This window comes from Cherax quadricarinatus, chromosome 15 (assembly GCF_038502225.1).
Source record: "Cherax quadricarinatus isolate ZL_2023a chromosome 15, ASM3850222v1, whole genome shotgun sequence".
In the NCBI taxonomy this organism is placed as follows: Eukaryota; Metazoa; Arthropoda; class Malacostraca; order Decapoda; family Parastacidae; genus Cherax; species Cherax quadricarinatus.
Genome location: NC_091306.1, coordinates 23,706,471 through 23,722,742, shown reverse-complemented (window position 1 = coordinate 23,722,742; position 16,272 = coordinate 23,706,471). Strand labels below are relative to the sequence as shown.

The 16,272-nt window shown below is 38.0% G+C and overlaps 1 protein-coding gene across 2 annotated transcripts in view; it reads right to left on the bottom strand.

Annotated features, from left to right (window-relative positions):
• The window catches only part of LOC128692007 (NF-X1-type zinc finger protein NFXL1), a 204,499-nt gene that overhangs the window by 56,467 nt on the left and 131,760 nt on the right, over nucleotides 1-16,272 (bottom strand). For both annotated transcript variants that reach the window (XM_070085222.1, XM_070085223.1), the window contains one exon: nucleotides 5,246-5,396. In XM_070085222.1, the coding sequence (XP_069941323.1) occupies nucleotides 5,246-5,396 (151 nt within the window). The remainder of the gene's footprint in view (nucleotides 1-5,245; nucleotides 5,397-16,272) is intronic.

The window sequence follows — 16,272 nt, the reverse complement described above, 5'->3', positions numbered from 1 at the left end:
ACAAATACTACTCACCTCTTGCCCTACATTAAGACTACAAATATTTTAAGGTAAGTAATGAATGTACATACTGTGGCAGCAAATGACAATGACAGAGAGTTTTGATAACTTATGGAGGGGGATTCCCAAATCCCTGTCCCCTCCTCGCCTAATTCAATATGCCAACAAGTCTTCAATAAAGGTATGCAATGTTCATTTATCATTAAAATTTGTGCTTTATATTTATTTCTCATTGCTTTCTGAATGTAAAACTATAGTTAATCTTTAAAAAATGTATTTTTGCATTAACCCTTAAACTGTCCAAACGTAGATCTATGTTCACATGCGTAGCACTCCAACCTTTATATTCCCCATTTGAAAGCATGTAAAAAAAACGTAGATCTACGTTCGGAGACCCCCCCCCCCCCCACACGTGAACATAGATCTACGTTTGTACAGTTTAAGGGGTAATTTTTATGGGAAATATTATTTTGGTTTTTGACCTTTTCAGATTTAGGCTGACCTTCTGGAACAGATTACGGCTGATAACCAAGGGTCCACTGTATATCCACTCATATGCAACACAGTAGCCACACAAACATCATTATATCGTTTACAAAACTTGTTTACTCAAACGAACAATTAAAAATTTTTTTTATTACTATTGTTCTATAATACATACACAGTGGACCCTCGGGTAACGCCTTTAATCCATTCCAGAAAGCTAGCCTTTAGCTGAATTAATTTTCCCCCATAAGAAATAATGGAAATCCAATTAATCTGTTTCAGACAGCCAAAAGTATTAATAAAATATATTTTTTTTTAAAGATTAAATATACATACAGAAAACAATGACAAATAAATATAAAGCACTAATAAAATGGATAAATGAACATTTAACATCACACTTACCTTTATTGACTCTTGTTGGTGTATGGAAGACAGGTAGGAGGCGAGTTTATTATGCTTCAATATGATGCTAATATAATCTCTATGGCTTATTTGTCTATCACAATTCATCTAATATGACATAATAAACAATATTAATAACATAGAAACATGATACATGTATATATACTCTAGAATCAATATGTCATAATGTATGAGAGGAGTAAAGTGATGGAAGTGTTGTTGTTTGGTTTAAAGGGGCCACTGAGAGAAGTTGTACATAGTGGTGGTGGGGGCAACAGCAGAACCCACCAACACTATCACACTTAATCCTTTGAGGGTTTCGGCCGTACTAGTACGGCTTACGACCCAGGGTTTTTGACGTACTAGAACGCCTAAATTCTAGCGCCCTCAAATCTAGTGGGAGAAAGCTGGTAGACCTACATATGAAAGAATGGGTCTATGTGGTCAGTGTGCACAGTATAAAAAAAATCCTGCAGCACACAGTGCATAATGAGAAAAAAAAAACTTTGACCGTTTTTTTGGAATAAAACAGTGACTTTGCACTGTATTTTCGTATGGAATTTATTGTTGTATTCTAGTTTTCCTGGTCTCATTTTATAGAATGGAAGACATATTACAGAAATTGAGATGATTTTGACTGGTTTTACAATGAAAAGTACCTTGAAATTGAGCTCGAAGTAGCAGAAATGTTCGATTTTTACCAAAGTTCAAAAGTAAACAAATCATGCCAAGCATCCAATACGCGTCAACTGGTGAGTCTAATATTCTTTCACACGTGCGCCAATATTATTTATACCATTTTTTACACTAACGCAGTAGTCTGCATAACAGTAAATCTTTTATTTTTTGTGAGAATTAAAATTCAAAGTGGAAAGCAAAAGAATGTAAGAGGGGCCTTGAGACGTGACTAATGAACAGAGGAAATGTCATTTTAGTGCCAGGAATGTCTTTCTGGTTTATTCTGGACCCTATTCGGAAATTGGCATCTTTTGAAATGTGTGTGAAATTGGCAAAGTTGCTAAATTCTGACCACTGTACTGGATAGTTGAAATTGGTAAATGGGTGGTTTCTTGCACTCATTCGATAGAAAAAAATGGAGTTCTAGCGAAATATTCACGTTTTTTGTCGACTAGTACAGTGGAATTGGCCGAAAATGGGGCTCAAAGTGGGCAAAATCGCCAATGCGCAAACATCACCGAGACCACTAACTTCGCGAGAGCATAATTCCGTAAGTTTTCCATCAAATTTCATACTTTTGGTGTCATTATGATCGGAAAAAGATTCTCTATCTTTTCATAAGAATTTTTTTTTTTTTTAAATTTGGCCGACCCTGAGAACGAGTTTCGGAGAGGGCCTGTCGACCCTCAAAGAGTTAAACAATGCATGTAAAGTATAAATAAGAAAGATTTACATTTTAATTTATAAATAAGAAAGATTTACATTTTAATTTATAAATAAGAAAGATTTACATTTTAATTTATAAATAAGTAAGTTTATTCAGGTATACACAAATACAGTTATGTACATAGATTATCATACATAGCAGAACATGTGTAAAGTACCTAGGATAACCCAAAAAAGTCAGAGTGACTTGTGTATTTCCATTGGGGTCCTTTTATACTTACACTTATATTTACTTTATATTTACACTTACCTTGGAGGAGATGTTAGTTTAATTAGTTAGTTTGATGGAGGCGATGCTGGCAGAGGTTTACGGTGGTGGAAGATAGCAGGCCGGCATATGTTCATTGGCCCTATAAACATCCAACAACCCTTTCGTGTCATTTTTCTATCGCTTACTCACTTACCTTACTTGTTACACTATTAAGTCTACACTTTATCACTGGCTGGCACTATAGCCTTTATCGATACCTGCTTCTTTAGTACATATCGTACATATCGTAGAATCACTGATTCACTGCAGAAGGCACATTCACTCCTCTCTCTTCCTCCTCCACTTTGGTACTTTGCTACGATTTTTTTTCTTGAATTCTATTGTGCTTCTTTCCTTCTTTACCACAGGGCTGGCACTAGAAGCTTTCTTGGGGTCCATGGTGGCTTATTTAGCAGTTACAAACACTAAAAACAATGGAATAATACAAAATACATCGCATGTATGCGTGGAATCGTCTGGGCTGGCTTGTAAACAATGGCACACTGGCTGTACACGGAGTCATGGAGTGTCCGGGCCCGCTCAAGCTGAGCGGACATGTTCGGGACAAAAGCCCTTAACCGAGTTATTTGGCATTAGCCAAGACAATATTTTAACTCCAAAGCGAGCCATTAGCCGATTTTGGTGCTAACCAATGAAGCTTTTACCCGAGGGTCCACTGTACACACACAGTCACTGGACATGTTCCTAGAAGTACTGCAGGATGTAGAACTCATTGAAACATGGTGTTATACACAGTGGTGAGTTACACTCCTCACACATAAAACGAGTGTGTCTGCATTTTAGTGGGTTTCTTGTTGCATGTGCACAGACAAAACACCTCTTCTGAGCAAATTTCTTCTTAGTAGGAGGCAGTTGTATTAGGTAGTGATCACCAGGCCTCAAATGAGAGGGTATTTGGTGATAAGTTCATGAGCAGTTTTCTATTGCAGGTTTTGTTACTTGGTACTTGATTATTATATGTCTGATGACAGACAAACAAAATTCACCATATACCATATGGTGGTTTGTTTCTGGTCCTCATCTTATACATATTATAAGCACTGAGCATGGAAATGTCCACAAGATGGAAAAGGAGTTAAATGTACCACTCAGAACTCTTGCGAACACAATCGGCAAACCCAATTTGCATGTCACATTTATCCACTGAATGCATATTGAGGGTGTAGTCCATCACAGCTGCAGGTTTTAGAATGGGTTCATTGGTCTCTCTATTCTGCCTGCCACTGTGTCATTTCATTTCAGTGAACTGATGTCAACAATGTGACATCTTTTGTTTGAGATACATAAACTCATTCCTGATCTTATATAACCTGTCATTTTTGTCAGGCCTTGTTTTGTCTGAGAAGTGTAGCATACGTGATAGTAGCAGAAATCGATTCATTGGTATTATATCACTGAAAACTAGGGCTGAAATCAGGCGGTCTGTCAACCAGTATGATGTGACTGTGCTTATACTCATGTGGCATAAGCATTATTGTGGCAAGGAACAGATACATCTCAGCCACAGTTGTCTCCTTCCACTAGTGTAGGCATGATCTTGGTGAAATAATTGTGTTTGCCATGGTGTAATCAAAGTATGTGTTATTTTCCCATGACAATATGTCCATCAGGGGTTCATCAAAGAATAACTCAAAACACTGCAGTTCAGTGGCATTGTTACCAAGTGTACAAGATGGCCGTATTCAACTTTTGAGTTTCATCAAAGTGATGGGGATTGGGAGCCAATCCCAGATGCAGTCTGCTGGTGGGTACTGGATACTGACAAGTGGTTGTAGTTGTACAGGTTGTTGCGGTGTGTGGGTGGTTGACAGTGGCCCTTGTTGTGAATGTGCTTAGACAGTGGCGTGGCTACCAATCTCGGATGCCGCTGGTGCCACATGACGCATAGGACCACTACCACTTGCTACAGCATGTATATTATCCATCCCAACCGTAACAATATCATTGTCATTTTCACTATCTGTTCCTGGTGTAGGGCCACAAGATGTACTCTGAAATGTACTTCTTTCTCTTGGAATAGCATATGGCACACTACCAGAATGCATGTAGCTTCATGTAAACTGATGCTTCACTGGAGAATATTCCTCTTCAGGGTTGCTACTGGAATTGTAATCAGGTGCTTGGAAATCACAATCACTATCATCACCACTGCTCACATCTAAGACCTGGACATGGGAAAATATGAGTTTCCTCTTTCGCCCTGGTACAACTGAACATGAACAAGACGGGCCAGCACCGGAGGTGGAAGGTTGAGGGCCGTCTGGGTTTTTAGCACTATTTCCGGTATCCTGGGCATTGCTTTCAGTCACAAACTCTTCCAAACCTGACACTTCCATCTGTGTTAGAACTATAACTTGGGAAGTCCCAATTTGCTGGGGAGTGAGGTATTTCTTACCACGAGGCATGGTGAACAAGGCCTACTAAAATGGCATTCCCATAATGCACCACTGGCTCCCCGATTTTTTTTTATAATGCGCACACTGAGCACACAGACCCATTCTCTCACATGTAGGTCAATCAGCTTTCTCCCACTAGATTTGAAGCCACTAGAATTTTGCCGTAATATTACAGGACTGACACTGGCTTGCAAGCCGTAATATTATGGGACCGACAGTGAATGGGTTAAGCAAAACATTTTATTATGAAAACCATGAAATATGTGTAAGGACATTAGATTACCTTGACAGGAACTGCATCATGACAAGGCACTGGGCAAATATGTCCACGTCCACACTGAAGCTTCATTCCGCATGTTATCTTGCAGGTGGGACATGGTCCTTGGTGACACTTATGTGGTAATTGCTGTGGGTGGTGACAAATAGAAGGCAACCTGTAAATTGCAAGAACCAATCTCCTATTAATATTTAAAAAAATAAATTATAACAAAGGCAATATGTTACAAGAAGTAGATTTCAGCAAATAATTGTTGGCTTTAATAATTGCATAATTTGGATCTGTTATCTTATACAGTGGAACCCCGAGTTTCGTCTGCCCTGAGTATTGTACGCTTCGAGTTTAGAACCATTTTTTCATCTAAATTTTGTCCTGAGTTTTGCACTGTGCCCCATGTTTCGTCCCGCGTAACAGACCTGTCTGCTTCCCCGCGCAGGCTTCATGAACCAGTCTGGTTGCTTGTTTATCTTTGAGTGAACATTACCTTGCATGCTCATCCAAACATTTCACAATTAATTCATTGTGTTTGGTGCCTGTTTATTGAGTGCAACTGTGAAATAAGTCACCATAGCCCCCAAAGAAACTTCCTAGTGGCACCCCTTTGGCAAAGAAAGTGAGAAACACTATAGAAGTGAAGAAAGAAATAGTACAAAAATAAGAGAGTGATGTGCCAACCCTCTGCCTGTTGTGGAAGGTATTGTGGCATTGGGGAGGTCCATAAAAAGTGTGTGTTCAACACAGGGACACTGTTGAACACCTCATGAAATTCAGTGAGGCTAAACTAGTGATTAAAGACGACGATTTAAGATGGAGAAAATGCATAGAAGCTGCCCTAATTGTTGTCAGTAACACTTTAAAGCAAGTCTGGTAATTAGAGTATCTCAAAATTGCTAATCAACAGGATATTACCCATTCTGGAAACTGTTGTTACATGTCAACAGGTCCCTCTGTAGCCATTCGTCTCACCACCTTAGTTCCACTACTACCCCTTTCAGGGTTGGTGCCGTACTAGTACGGCTTGCACGCCAGGGTTGGTGCCGTACTAATACTCATAAATTCTAGTGCCTTCAAATCTAGTGAAAGCTGGTAGGCCTGCATATGAAAGAATGGGTCTATGTGGTCAGTGTGCACAGTATAAAAAAATCCTGCAGCACACAGTGCATAATGAGAAAAAAACTGACCGTTTTTTGGTTTAAAACAGCGACTTTGCAGTGCATTTTCATATGATATTTATGGTTGTATTCTAGTTTTCCTGGTCTCATTTTATAGAATGGAAGACATATTACGGAAATTCAGATGATTTTGATTGGTTTCATAATGAAAAGTACCTTGAAACTGAGCTCAAAGTAGCAGAAATGTTCGATTTTTGCCAAGTTCAAAAGTAAACAAATCATGTCATGCATCCAATACACGTCAACTGGTGAGTCTAATATTTTTTCACAAGTGAGCTAATATTATTTATACCATTTCTACACTAATGCAGTAGTCTGCATAACATTAAATCTTCTATTTTTTGTGAGAAAAAAAATTCAAAGTGGAAAGCAAAAGAAATGTAACAGAGGTCTGGGGATGTGACTAATGAACAGAGAAAAAATGTTATTTTAGTGCCAGGAATGTCTGTCTTGTTTATTCTGGACCCTACTTGGAAATTGGCATCTTTTGAAATTTGTGTGAAATTGGCAGAATTACCAATTTCTGACCACTTTATTGGATAGTTGAAATCAGTAAATGGGTGGTTTCTTGTACTCATTCTATAGAAAAAAATGGAGTTCTAGCGAAATAGTTATGATTTTTGTCGGCTGGTACATTGGAAATGGCCGAAAATAGGGCTCAAAGTGGGTGAAATCGCCGATGCATCAACATCGAGACCGCTAACTTCGCGAGAGCATAATTCCGTAAGTTTTCCATCAAATTTCATACCTTTGATGTCATTATGATTGGGAAAAGATTCTCTGTCATTTCACAAGAAAAAATAATTTTTTTCTTTTTAAAAAATTTCCAACCCTGAGAACAAGTTAAGGAGAGGGCCTGCCGACCCTGAAAGGGTTAACCCTTTCAGGGTCCAGAGGCCAAATTTCAAAGGGTGCACCAGTGTCCAAGAATTTAAAAAAAAATAATTTGTTATTTTTCTTATGAAACGGTAGAGAAACTTTTTCTGAAGGTAATAAAACAAAAAGTACGATATTTGATGGAAAATTGACGAAATTATGCTCTAGCGAATTTTGATATGTCAGCGATATTTACGAATCGGCGATTTTGCCGAATTTGACTCCCATTTTAGGCCAATTACATTATTCCAGTCGACCAAATTCTTAGCTATTTCACTAGTATTACTTCTATTCTATTGAGTGAACACAAGAAATCGCCCAGTCAACTGTTTCAACTACAAAATAAAGTGATCGGAAATTGGTAATTTGGCCAATTTAACACAAAGTTCAAAAATATTTCAATTTCAAAATAGGGTCCAGAATAAACAACGCAGGCATTCCCAGCACTAAACTAACATTTCCTCTGTTCATTAGTTATGTTTTCAGGCTTTACAAATGAATTCCATTTCTATTTTTTATTCACAATGAATTTTTATTCAAACCAAAAAATAGAAGATTTACTGTTGTGCAATATTGTAATAATTGTATAAATATCATCATCACATTTGTGAATGTATATTAAACCCACCAGCTGGCGTGTATCAGACGTGCGAGGTCATTTGTTTACTCTTGAACATCGACAAAAATTTAATATTTCTGCTACTTTGAGCTCAGTTTCAAGCCATTTCCAGTACTAAAATCAATCAAAATCATCTCCATTTCTGTAATATGTCTTCCATTCTATCAAATGAGACCAAGAAATCGCAAATACAACTATAAAAAACATATGATAAAACACTGCAAAGTCGCTGTTTTAATCGAAAATCACGGTCTCAGTTTTTTTCTCTCGTTATACACTGTGTGCTGCAGGATTTGTTTTATGTGGTGCACACATACCACAGATATATTCTCTCATATCTAGGCCCAAATTTACCACTCACAGCTTATCAGAGTGAGCTGAGCTCATGGCATAGATCTACGGTTTGGACCCTGAACGTAAAGCCGTGGATCTACGGGACGGACCCTGAAAGGGTTAATACTACTACTACCTCTACCCACGCGACAATTCACCTGACTCCTGCCATTACATATACACGTTTTCTTAGTTTTCTCTGTATTAGGATTGAAGAAGCCACTTGTGGCAAAACATTTCCTTTAATAAATGTGCTGAACTTTACATAAGTCTTTTTCCACACCTCCTAGCATTATTCAGTTCCTTGCAGACAATTATGTCAATCATTACTCTCACTGAAACCTGGCTTAAACATGACGTTGCAAGCATCTTTACAATACCAGGTAACACAACTATACACAACTGTAGGCCCGATCAAATAGGTGGTGGCACAGCATCAAATCTACCTGCACCAGGGACGAAAATGGTAAATACAGTGGACCCTTGGTTAACAGCCATAATCCTTTTTGGCCTAAAACCGAAAAGGCCAAAAACCAAAATATTATTCCCCATAAGAATTAATGTAAATCCAATTAATCTGTTTCAGACATCCAAAAATATTAGCAAAAAAAATACATTTTTTAAAGATTAACTACAGTTTTACATACAGAAAACAATGAGTACATTCATTACTTAACTTAAAATATTTGTAGTCTTAATGTAGGGCGAGACGTGAGTAGTATGTATTTGTAGGAAGTCAGTGTAGGTAGCGGTATATGTAGGTACAGTACACGTATGTAGCCCTCACCCCCCCCTGGGCAACACTACACAGCTACATTATTACCATGTTCACTGAGTTTAATCGTTTCTAACAACCACCTTTTGATGCCATCATAAACAAAGGTAGAAGTAATGAATAATTCATGCCGAGAATTGTAAACAAACACATATGATGGGCGGTTACTGGGCATGATGCCAGATTCAAAGTTTTCTCTAAGCTGAATCAGAGTAAACGTAATGTTTACTCTCCACTCGATAGCACATAAAACTGCATGTTTATATGCTATATGCTATGTAATGTGTTTCTTATATAATTCTGAAGAAAATATCATGCATGGATTAATGGAAATGTCTATAATAACCTAAAATAAGACATTTAATGTGCCCAAGAGTGATTATTATTAAACATACATTGCATATAAACATTGCTACACTCCCTGCATGCCTGCTACACTCCTTGCCTCTATGCCTGCCTGCCTTGAATTCTATCGTGTTTCTCACTTTCTTTACCAAAGGAACTTTACTAGGAACTTTCTTTGGGGCCATGGTTACTTATTTTGGAATTCCACTTAATCAATAACCACCACAAACAATGGATTATAGTGAAATGTTTGGATGAATGAGCAGAAGCTTCCTCACTCGCCCAGAGACACAGCCACACTGACTCAGGAATGTGCGAGCGTCTGGCGGTGGATACGTCCAATATAGCCGATAAGTGAAATAATGGCCGATAACCGGAAGCCGAAAAACCGGCTGATAACAGAGTTGGCCAATAAGCAGAACAGCCAATAACTGAGGGTCCACTGTATACATTTGCAAAATTCAAGTCCAAAAACATTAAAAAACCCATGAGAGTTACTATATACACAGTACCTCACTCAAATATTTACACATTTAACGAAACCCTAAGAAACATGATAACTGACACAGAGATGAATAACCACCACCTGACACCTACAGGTGACTTCAACATTAACCTCATCCATGAACACGAACCACAAGTACACCTACCATCCGACTTACGACCTGCTCAACATATGACCACTCAACTTACGACCGTGTTTTGTATGCCAAATTTCTGGGAAATAAACAACTGTTTGTGCTGTACACAGTGTTTATCCTAAACCTTACAGTATAAAATACAGTACCAACAGCATAAAAAGTAAAGTAAAAAAAATTAAATACCAAAACAAAACAATAAAATAAAGTCATTACAAAAATGTGATGTTGATATTCAGTAGTAAGGTTCGACTTATGTCCATTTCGACTTACGACCGGTTGGTCGGAACCAAGCTTGGTCGTAAGTCAGATGGTACCTGTAACTGAATTCACTAACACTATGAGCAACTGCTTACTTCTATCGTCTATAACTAAACCAACAAGAATCACTGAGACAAGTACCTCAAACAATATATTCCCACTAAGAGCAGACCTTATCACAGATAACTCCACTGACCACTATCCCACTTTTCTCATAACAAACTTATGCAAACACCCACAGGACACAAGTAAAATCGCATTCCAGCTACATGACGAAACATCTGTAAATAATTTTATTTTGGCATTAGGTAACAGTGACTGGCAAAGTGTGCTAGCACCTAGCCTCGATATTGATGACATTGTCCAATAAAACAGACATTGTCCAATAAAAACAAAACAAAAATCACAACCAAGAGACTAAACAGCCCCCCCCCCCTGGCTTACAAACAGCATCCTCACTTCAATTAACAAAAAACATGTATATGAAAAGCAGTACACATTGGGTCAAATTACAAAAGAACAGACAAAACATTACTCGTCGATGTTTACGAATCTAAGATGAAGGGCCAAAAATCTGTATTACGAAAACAGATTTTATGACATAAAAGGGGATATGAAAGTGACATGGAAAACCATCTCTGAAATTCTAGAATCAAGGAAACTGCCTAAAAAAAAATGTAATTAACCTAACTAAGCCTAGTGAACCTCTCATTCCACTAACGGATACTGCCAACAAACTACCTAAATGTGTCTTTCTTCACTACAGGAACAACACTAGCAAGGAAAATCCCAAACTCAAACACACAACCAAAAACCTACCTCACTGGTAACTACCCAAATGCTCTTTTCCTAACCCCAACAAACCCTACTGAAATTTCACTCATTATCAAAACATTAAAGAACAAGGCAGGAGACCTGAATAGCTTTTTTTTTTTTTTTTTTTTTTTTATTAACACACTGGCCAATTCCCACCAAGGCAGGGTGGCCCGAAAAAGAAAAACTTTCACCATCATTCACTCCATCACTGTCTTGCCAGAAGGGTGCTTTACACTACAGTTTTTAAACTGCAACATTAACACCCCTCCTTCAGAGTGCAGGCACTGTACTTCCCATCTCCAGGACTCAAGTCCAGCCTGCCGGTTTCCCTGAATCCCTTCATAAATGTTACTTTGCTCACACTCCAACAGCACGTCAAGTATTAAAAACCATTTGTCTCCATTCACTCCTATCAAACACGCTCACGCTTGCCCGCTGGAAGTCCAAGCCCCTCGCACACAAAACCTCCTTTACCCCCTCCCTCCAACCTTTCCTAGGCAGACCCCTACCCTGCCTTCCTTCCACTACAGACTGATACATTCTTGAAGTCATTCTGTTTCACTCCATTCTCTCTACATGTCCGAACCACCTCAACAACCCTTCCTCAGCCCTCTGGACAACAGTTTTGGTAATCCCGCACCTCCTCCTAACTAAATAGCTTACCATCATTTATATATAAAAAAAGCTTCTCATTTGTTGTTGTCCATTATTGCAACACCTTTTAATAAGTCCATTGAAACTTCAACCTTCCCATCCCTGCTCAAGATAGCAAGGGTTACACCAATCCACAAAGGAGGTGATCCTACTAATTTAAATAACTACAGACCTATATCAAACCTACCCCTTCTATCTAAAATCTTTGAAAAAAATAATACACAAGCAAGTTGACTCCTACCTTGTATCCCACAACATACTTAACCCCAGCCAATTTGGATTTAGGCCAGGAAAAAGCACAAATGATGCAATTATACATATGCTCGAGCTACTATATGCCGCACTGGAAAAAACGAAATTCCATTGGGCCTCTTCATAGATCTGTGGAAAGAATTTGATACAGTTGACCACGATCTCTTACACCTAAAACTTGAACATCATGGGGTCAGAGGACACTCACTCGACTACCTTAAATCATATCTCAGTAATAGACACCAGTATGTATACACAAATGATGTTGCCTCCACAACACAACCTGTTCTAGTTGGAGTCCCCCAGGGCAGTGTTCTTAGACCACTTCTCTTTCTCATTTACATCAATGACTTCCCTAATGCCTCCACACTACTTAAACCTGTTCTTTTTGCAAGTGACACCACCTATATCTTCTCTCACCCAAACCAAACCATACTGAGCTGCTAAAAATATCCACTTGGATGACGGCCAACAAACTTACTTTCAATGTCGACAAAACCTACTTTATACTGTTTGGTAACAGAGCTGCATATATTCAGCTAGACACATCAATAAATGGTTCCTCCATTTCAAGACACACGGACGGGAAATTTCTAGAGCTCCACATTGACAGCTGTCTTAAATTTCAAACCCACATACAGCATATTACCAAAAAAAAAAAAAAAACTCCAAAACAGTAGGCATCCTCTCTAAGCACTTCTTACTCTCATCTACCCTTACCTTACCTATGGTATCTGTGCATGGGGTTCAACCATAGCAAATCACCTTAAACCCATAATTATACAACAGAAAGCTGCAGTGAAAATGTTTACAAACTCCTGCGCCAGGAAACAAACTCCACCACTATTTAACCCTTTCAGGGTCCAAGGCCAAAATCTGAAGTGGTGCCCCAGTGTCCAAGAATTTTCAAAAAAATAAAAGTTATTTTTTCTTATGAAATGGTAGAGAATCTTTTTGTGAATGTAATAAAACAAAAAGTACGAAATTGGATGGGAAATTGACGAAATTATGCTCTCGCGAATTTTGATGTGTCAGCAATATTTACGAATTGGCGATTTTGCCGACTTTGACTCCCATTTTAGGCCTATTACATTAATCCAGTTGACCAAATTCTTAGCTATTTCACTAGCATTACTTCTATTCTATTGATTGAGCACAAGAAATCACCAAGTCAACTGTTTCAACTACAAAATAAATGACCGGAAATTGGTAATTTGGCCAATTTAACACAAAGTTCAAAATATTCCAATTTCAAAATAGGGTCCAGAATAAACAATGTAAGTATTCCTGGCACTAAACTAACATTTCCTCTGTTCATTAGTTACATTTTGAGGCTTTACAAATAAATTCCATTTTGATTTTTTATTCACATAATGAATTTTTATTTACACCAAAAAATAGAAGATTTACTGTTATGCAGTATTGTAATAATTGTATAAATATCATCACCACATTTGTGAATGTATATTAGACCCACCAGCTAGCGTGTATTAGACATGTGAGGTCGTTTGTTTACTCTTGAACATCGGTAAAAATTTAACATTTCCACCACTTTGAGCTCAGTTTCAAGCCATTTCCAGTGCTAAAACCAATCAAAATTATCTCTATTTCTGTAATATGTCTTCCATTCTATCAAATGAGACCAAGAAATCACAAATACAACTATAAAAACATACGAAAAAACACTGCAAAGTCGCTGTTTTAATAAAAAATCACGGTCTCAGTTTTTTTTCTCTCATTATACACAGTGTGTTGCAGGATTTGTTTTATGTGGTGCACACATACCACATAGATGTATTCTCTCATATCTAGGCCCAAATTTACCACTCACAGTTTATCAGAGTGAGCTGAGCTCATGACGTAGATCTACGGTTTGGACCCTGAACGTAAAACCATAGATCTACGGGACGGACCCTGAAAGGGTTAAGAGCATGAACCTGCTAAACATACAATTTTTTTCTTTTCAACAAGTCGGCCATCTCCTACTGAAGCAGGGTGACCCAAAAAGAAAGAAAATCCCCAAAAAGAAAATACTTTCAGAGGCACCCAGATACAACAACAGTTTAGAAGCATATATAAAGATATATAACACATCCCTTCAAACTGCCAATATCCCAAACCTCTCCTTTAACCCGTAAACGGTCCAGGCAGATCTACGTTCACATGTGTAGTGCTCCAAAAGTAGATTATGTTTTTTTACATATTTTCAAATATAACAAAAAAAAAGTAGATCAAAGTTTTTTACACATTTTCAAATGTAAAAAAAAAAAAAGATCTATTTTTTTTACATACTTTCAAATGTTGAAAAAACGTATATATACGTTTGGACCGTTTACGGGTTAAAATGCAGGCACTGTACTTCCCATTTCCAGTATTCAAGTCTGGCTATATAAAAATATCTGGTTTCCCTGAATCCCTTCACTAAATATTACCCTGCTCACACTCCAACAGATCATCAGGTCCCAAAAACCATTCATCTCCATTCACTCCTATCTAACAAGTGTGCACATTCATGCACACTTGCTGGAAGTCCAAGCCCCTCGTCCACAAAACCTCCTTTACCCCCCTCCCTCCAACCTTTTTGGGGATGACCCCTGCCTTCCTTCCCCTACAAATTTATATGCTCTCCATGTCATTCTACTTTGATCCATTCTCTCTAAATGACCAAACCACCTCCACATCCCCTCTTCAGCCCTCTGACTAATACTTTTATTAACTCCACACCTTCTCATAATTTCCACACACTGAATTTTCTGCATAATATTTACACCACACATTGCCCTTAGACAGGACATTTCCACTGCCTCCAACCATCTCCTCGCTGCAGCATTTACAACCCAAGCTTCACACCCATATATGAATGTTGGTACCACTATACTTTCATACATTCCCTTTTTTGCCTCCACAGATAATGTTTTATGTTTCTACATATACCTCAATGCACCACTCACCTTTTTTCCTTCATCAATTCTATGGTCAACCTTATCCTTCATAAACCCATCCGCTGACACATCAACTCCCAAATATCTGAAAACATTCACTTCTTCCATACTCCCTCTCTCTCCAATGTGATATCCAATTTTTTTTTTTATCTAAATCATTTGATATCCTCATCGCCTTACTCTTATCTATGCTCACTTTCAACTTTCTACCTTTACACAGCCTCCTAAACTCATCCACTAACCTTTGCTACTTTTCTTTAGAATCCCCAGTAAGCACAGTATCATCACCAAAAAGTAACTGTATCAACTCCCATTTTGTATTTGACTCCCCATAATTTAATCCCACCCCTCTCCCCAACACCCTAGCATTTACTTCTTTGACAACCCCATCTATAAATATATTAAGCAACTATGGTGACATTACACATCCCTGTCTAAGACCTACTTTTACCGGGAAGTATAATCTCTCTCTCTTCTACACACATTACCCTGAGCCTCACTATCCTCATAAAAACTCTTTACAGCATTTAGTAACTTACTACCTATTCCATATACTTGCAACATCTACCACATTGTTCCCCTATCCACTCTATCATATGCCTTTTCTAAATCCATAAATGCAATGAATACTTCCCTACCCTTATCTAAATACTGTTCACATATGTGTTTCAATGTAAACACTTGATCTACACACACTAAAGCCTCCTTGCTCATCCACAATCCTACTCTCTGTCTTTTTTCTGTCTCATAAACACACAAGATTTCAGGTACGTCTTGCTACTTCTACTTACACTTAGGTCACACTACACATACATGTACACATTTATGTATACACACTCATCTTAGTTTTCTTTGATTTTATCTAAACAGTTTTTGTTCTTATTGCTTTTCCTTTTATATCCATAATGAAGTGGAATATGAATCTTTCCTCCGTAAGCCATGCGTGTTGTAAAAGTCAACTAAAATGCCAGGAACAATGGGCTAGTAACCCCTTTTCCAGTATAGCCTACTAAAAAGAAAAAGACATACAAAATATTCACTTATATTACTGTGCCTACTACATACACAAAACATTATTGTCCAATATAAACCCTTCCCTCAAACACCTTCTTGAGAGCTACAATAGAACACACTTACATAACACAAGACACAAAAGACTCTTTGATATCCCTTGTGTCCATCTCTCCCTATCCAAAAGTGCAATGCATGTAAAGGGCCCAAAGATCTGGAATTCATTGCCTGATAATACAAAGGGCCCCTGTCTGCACACCAATTCAAGGAACTACTTAGAATTCACCTCACCTCCCAAAACTAACAACACAAACAATATGTACTATTACCACCATCAAC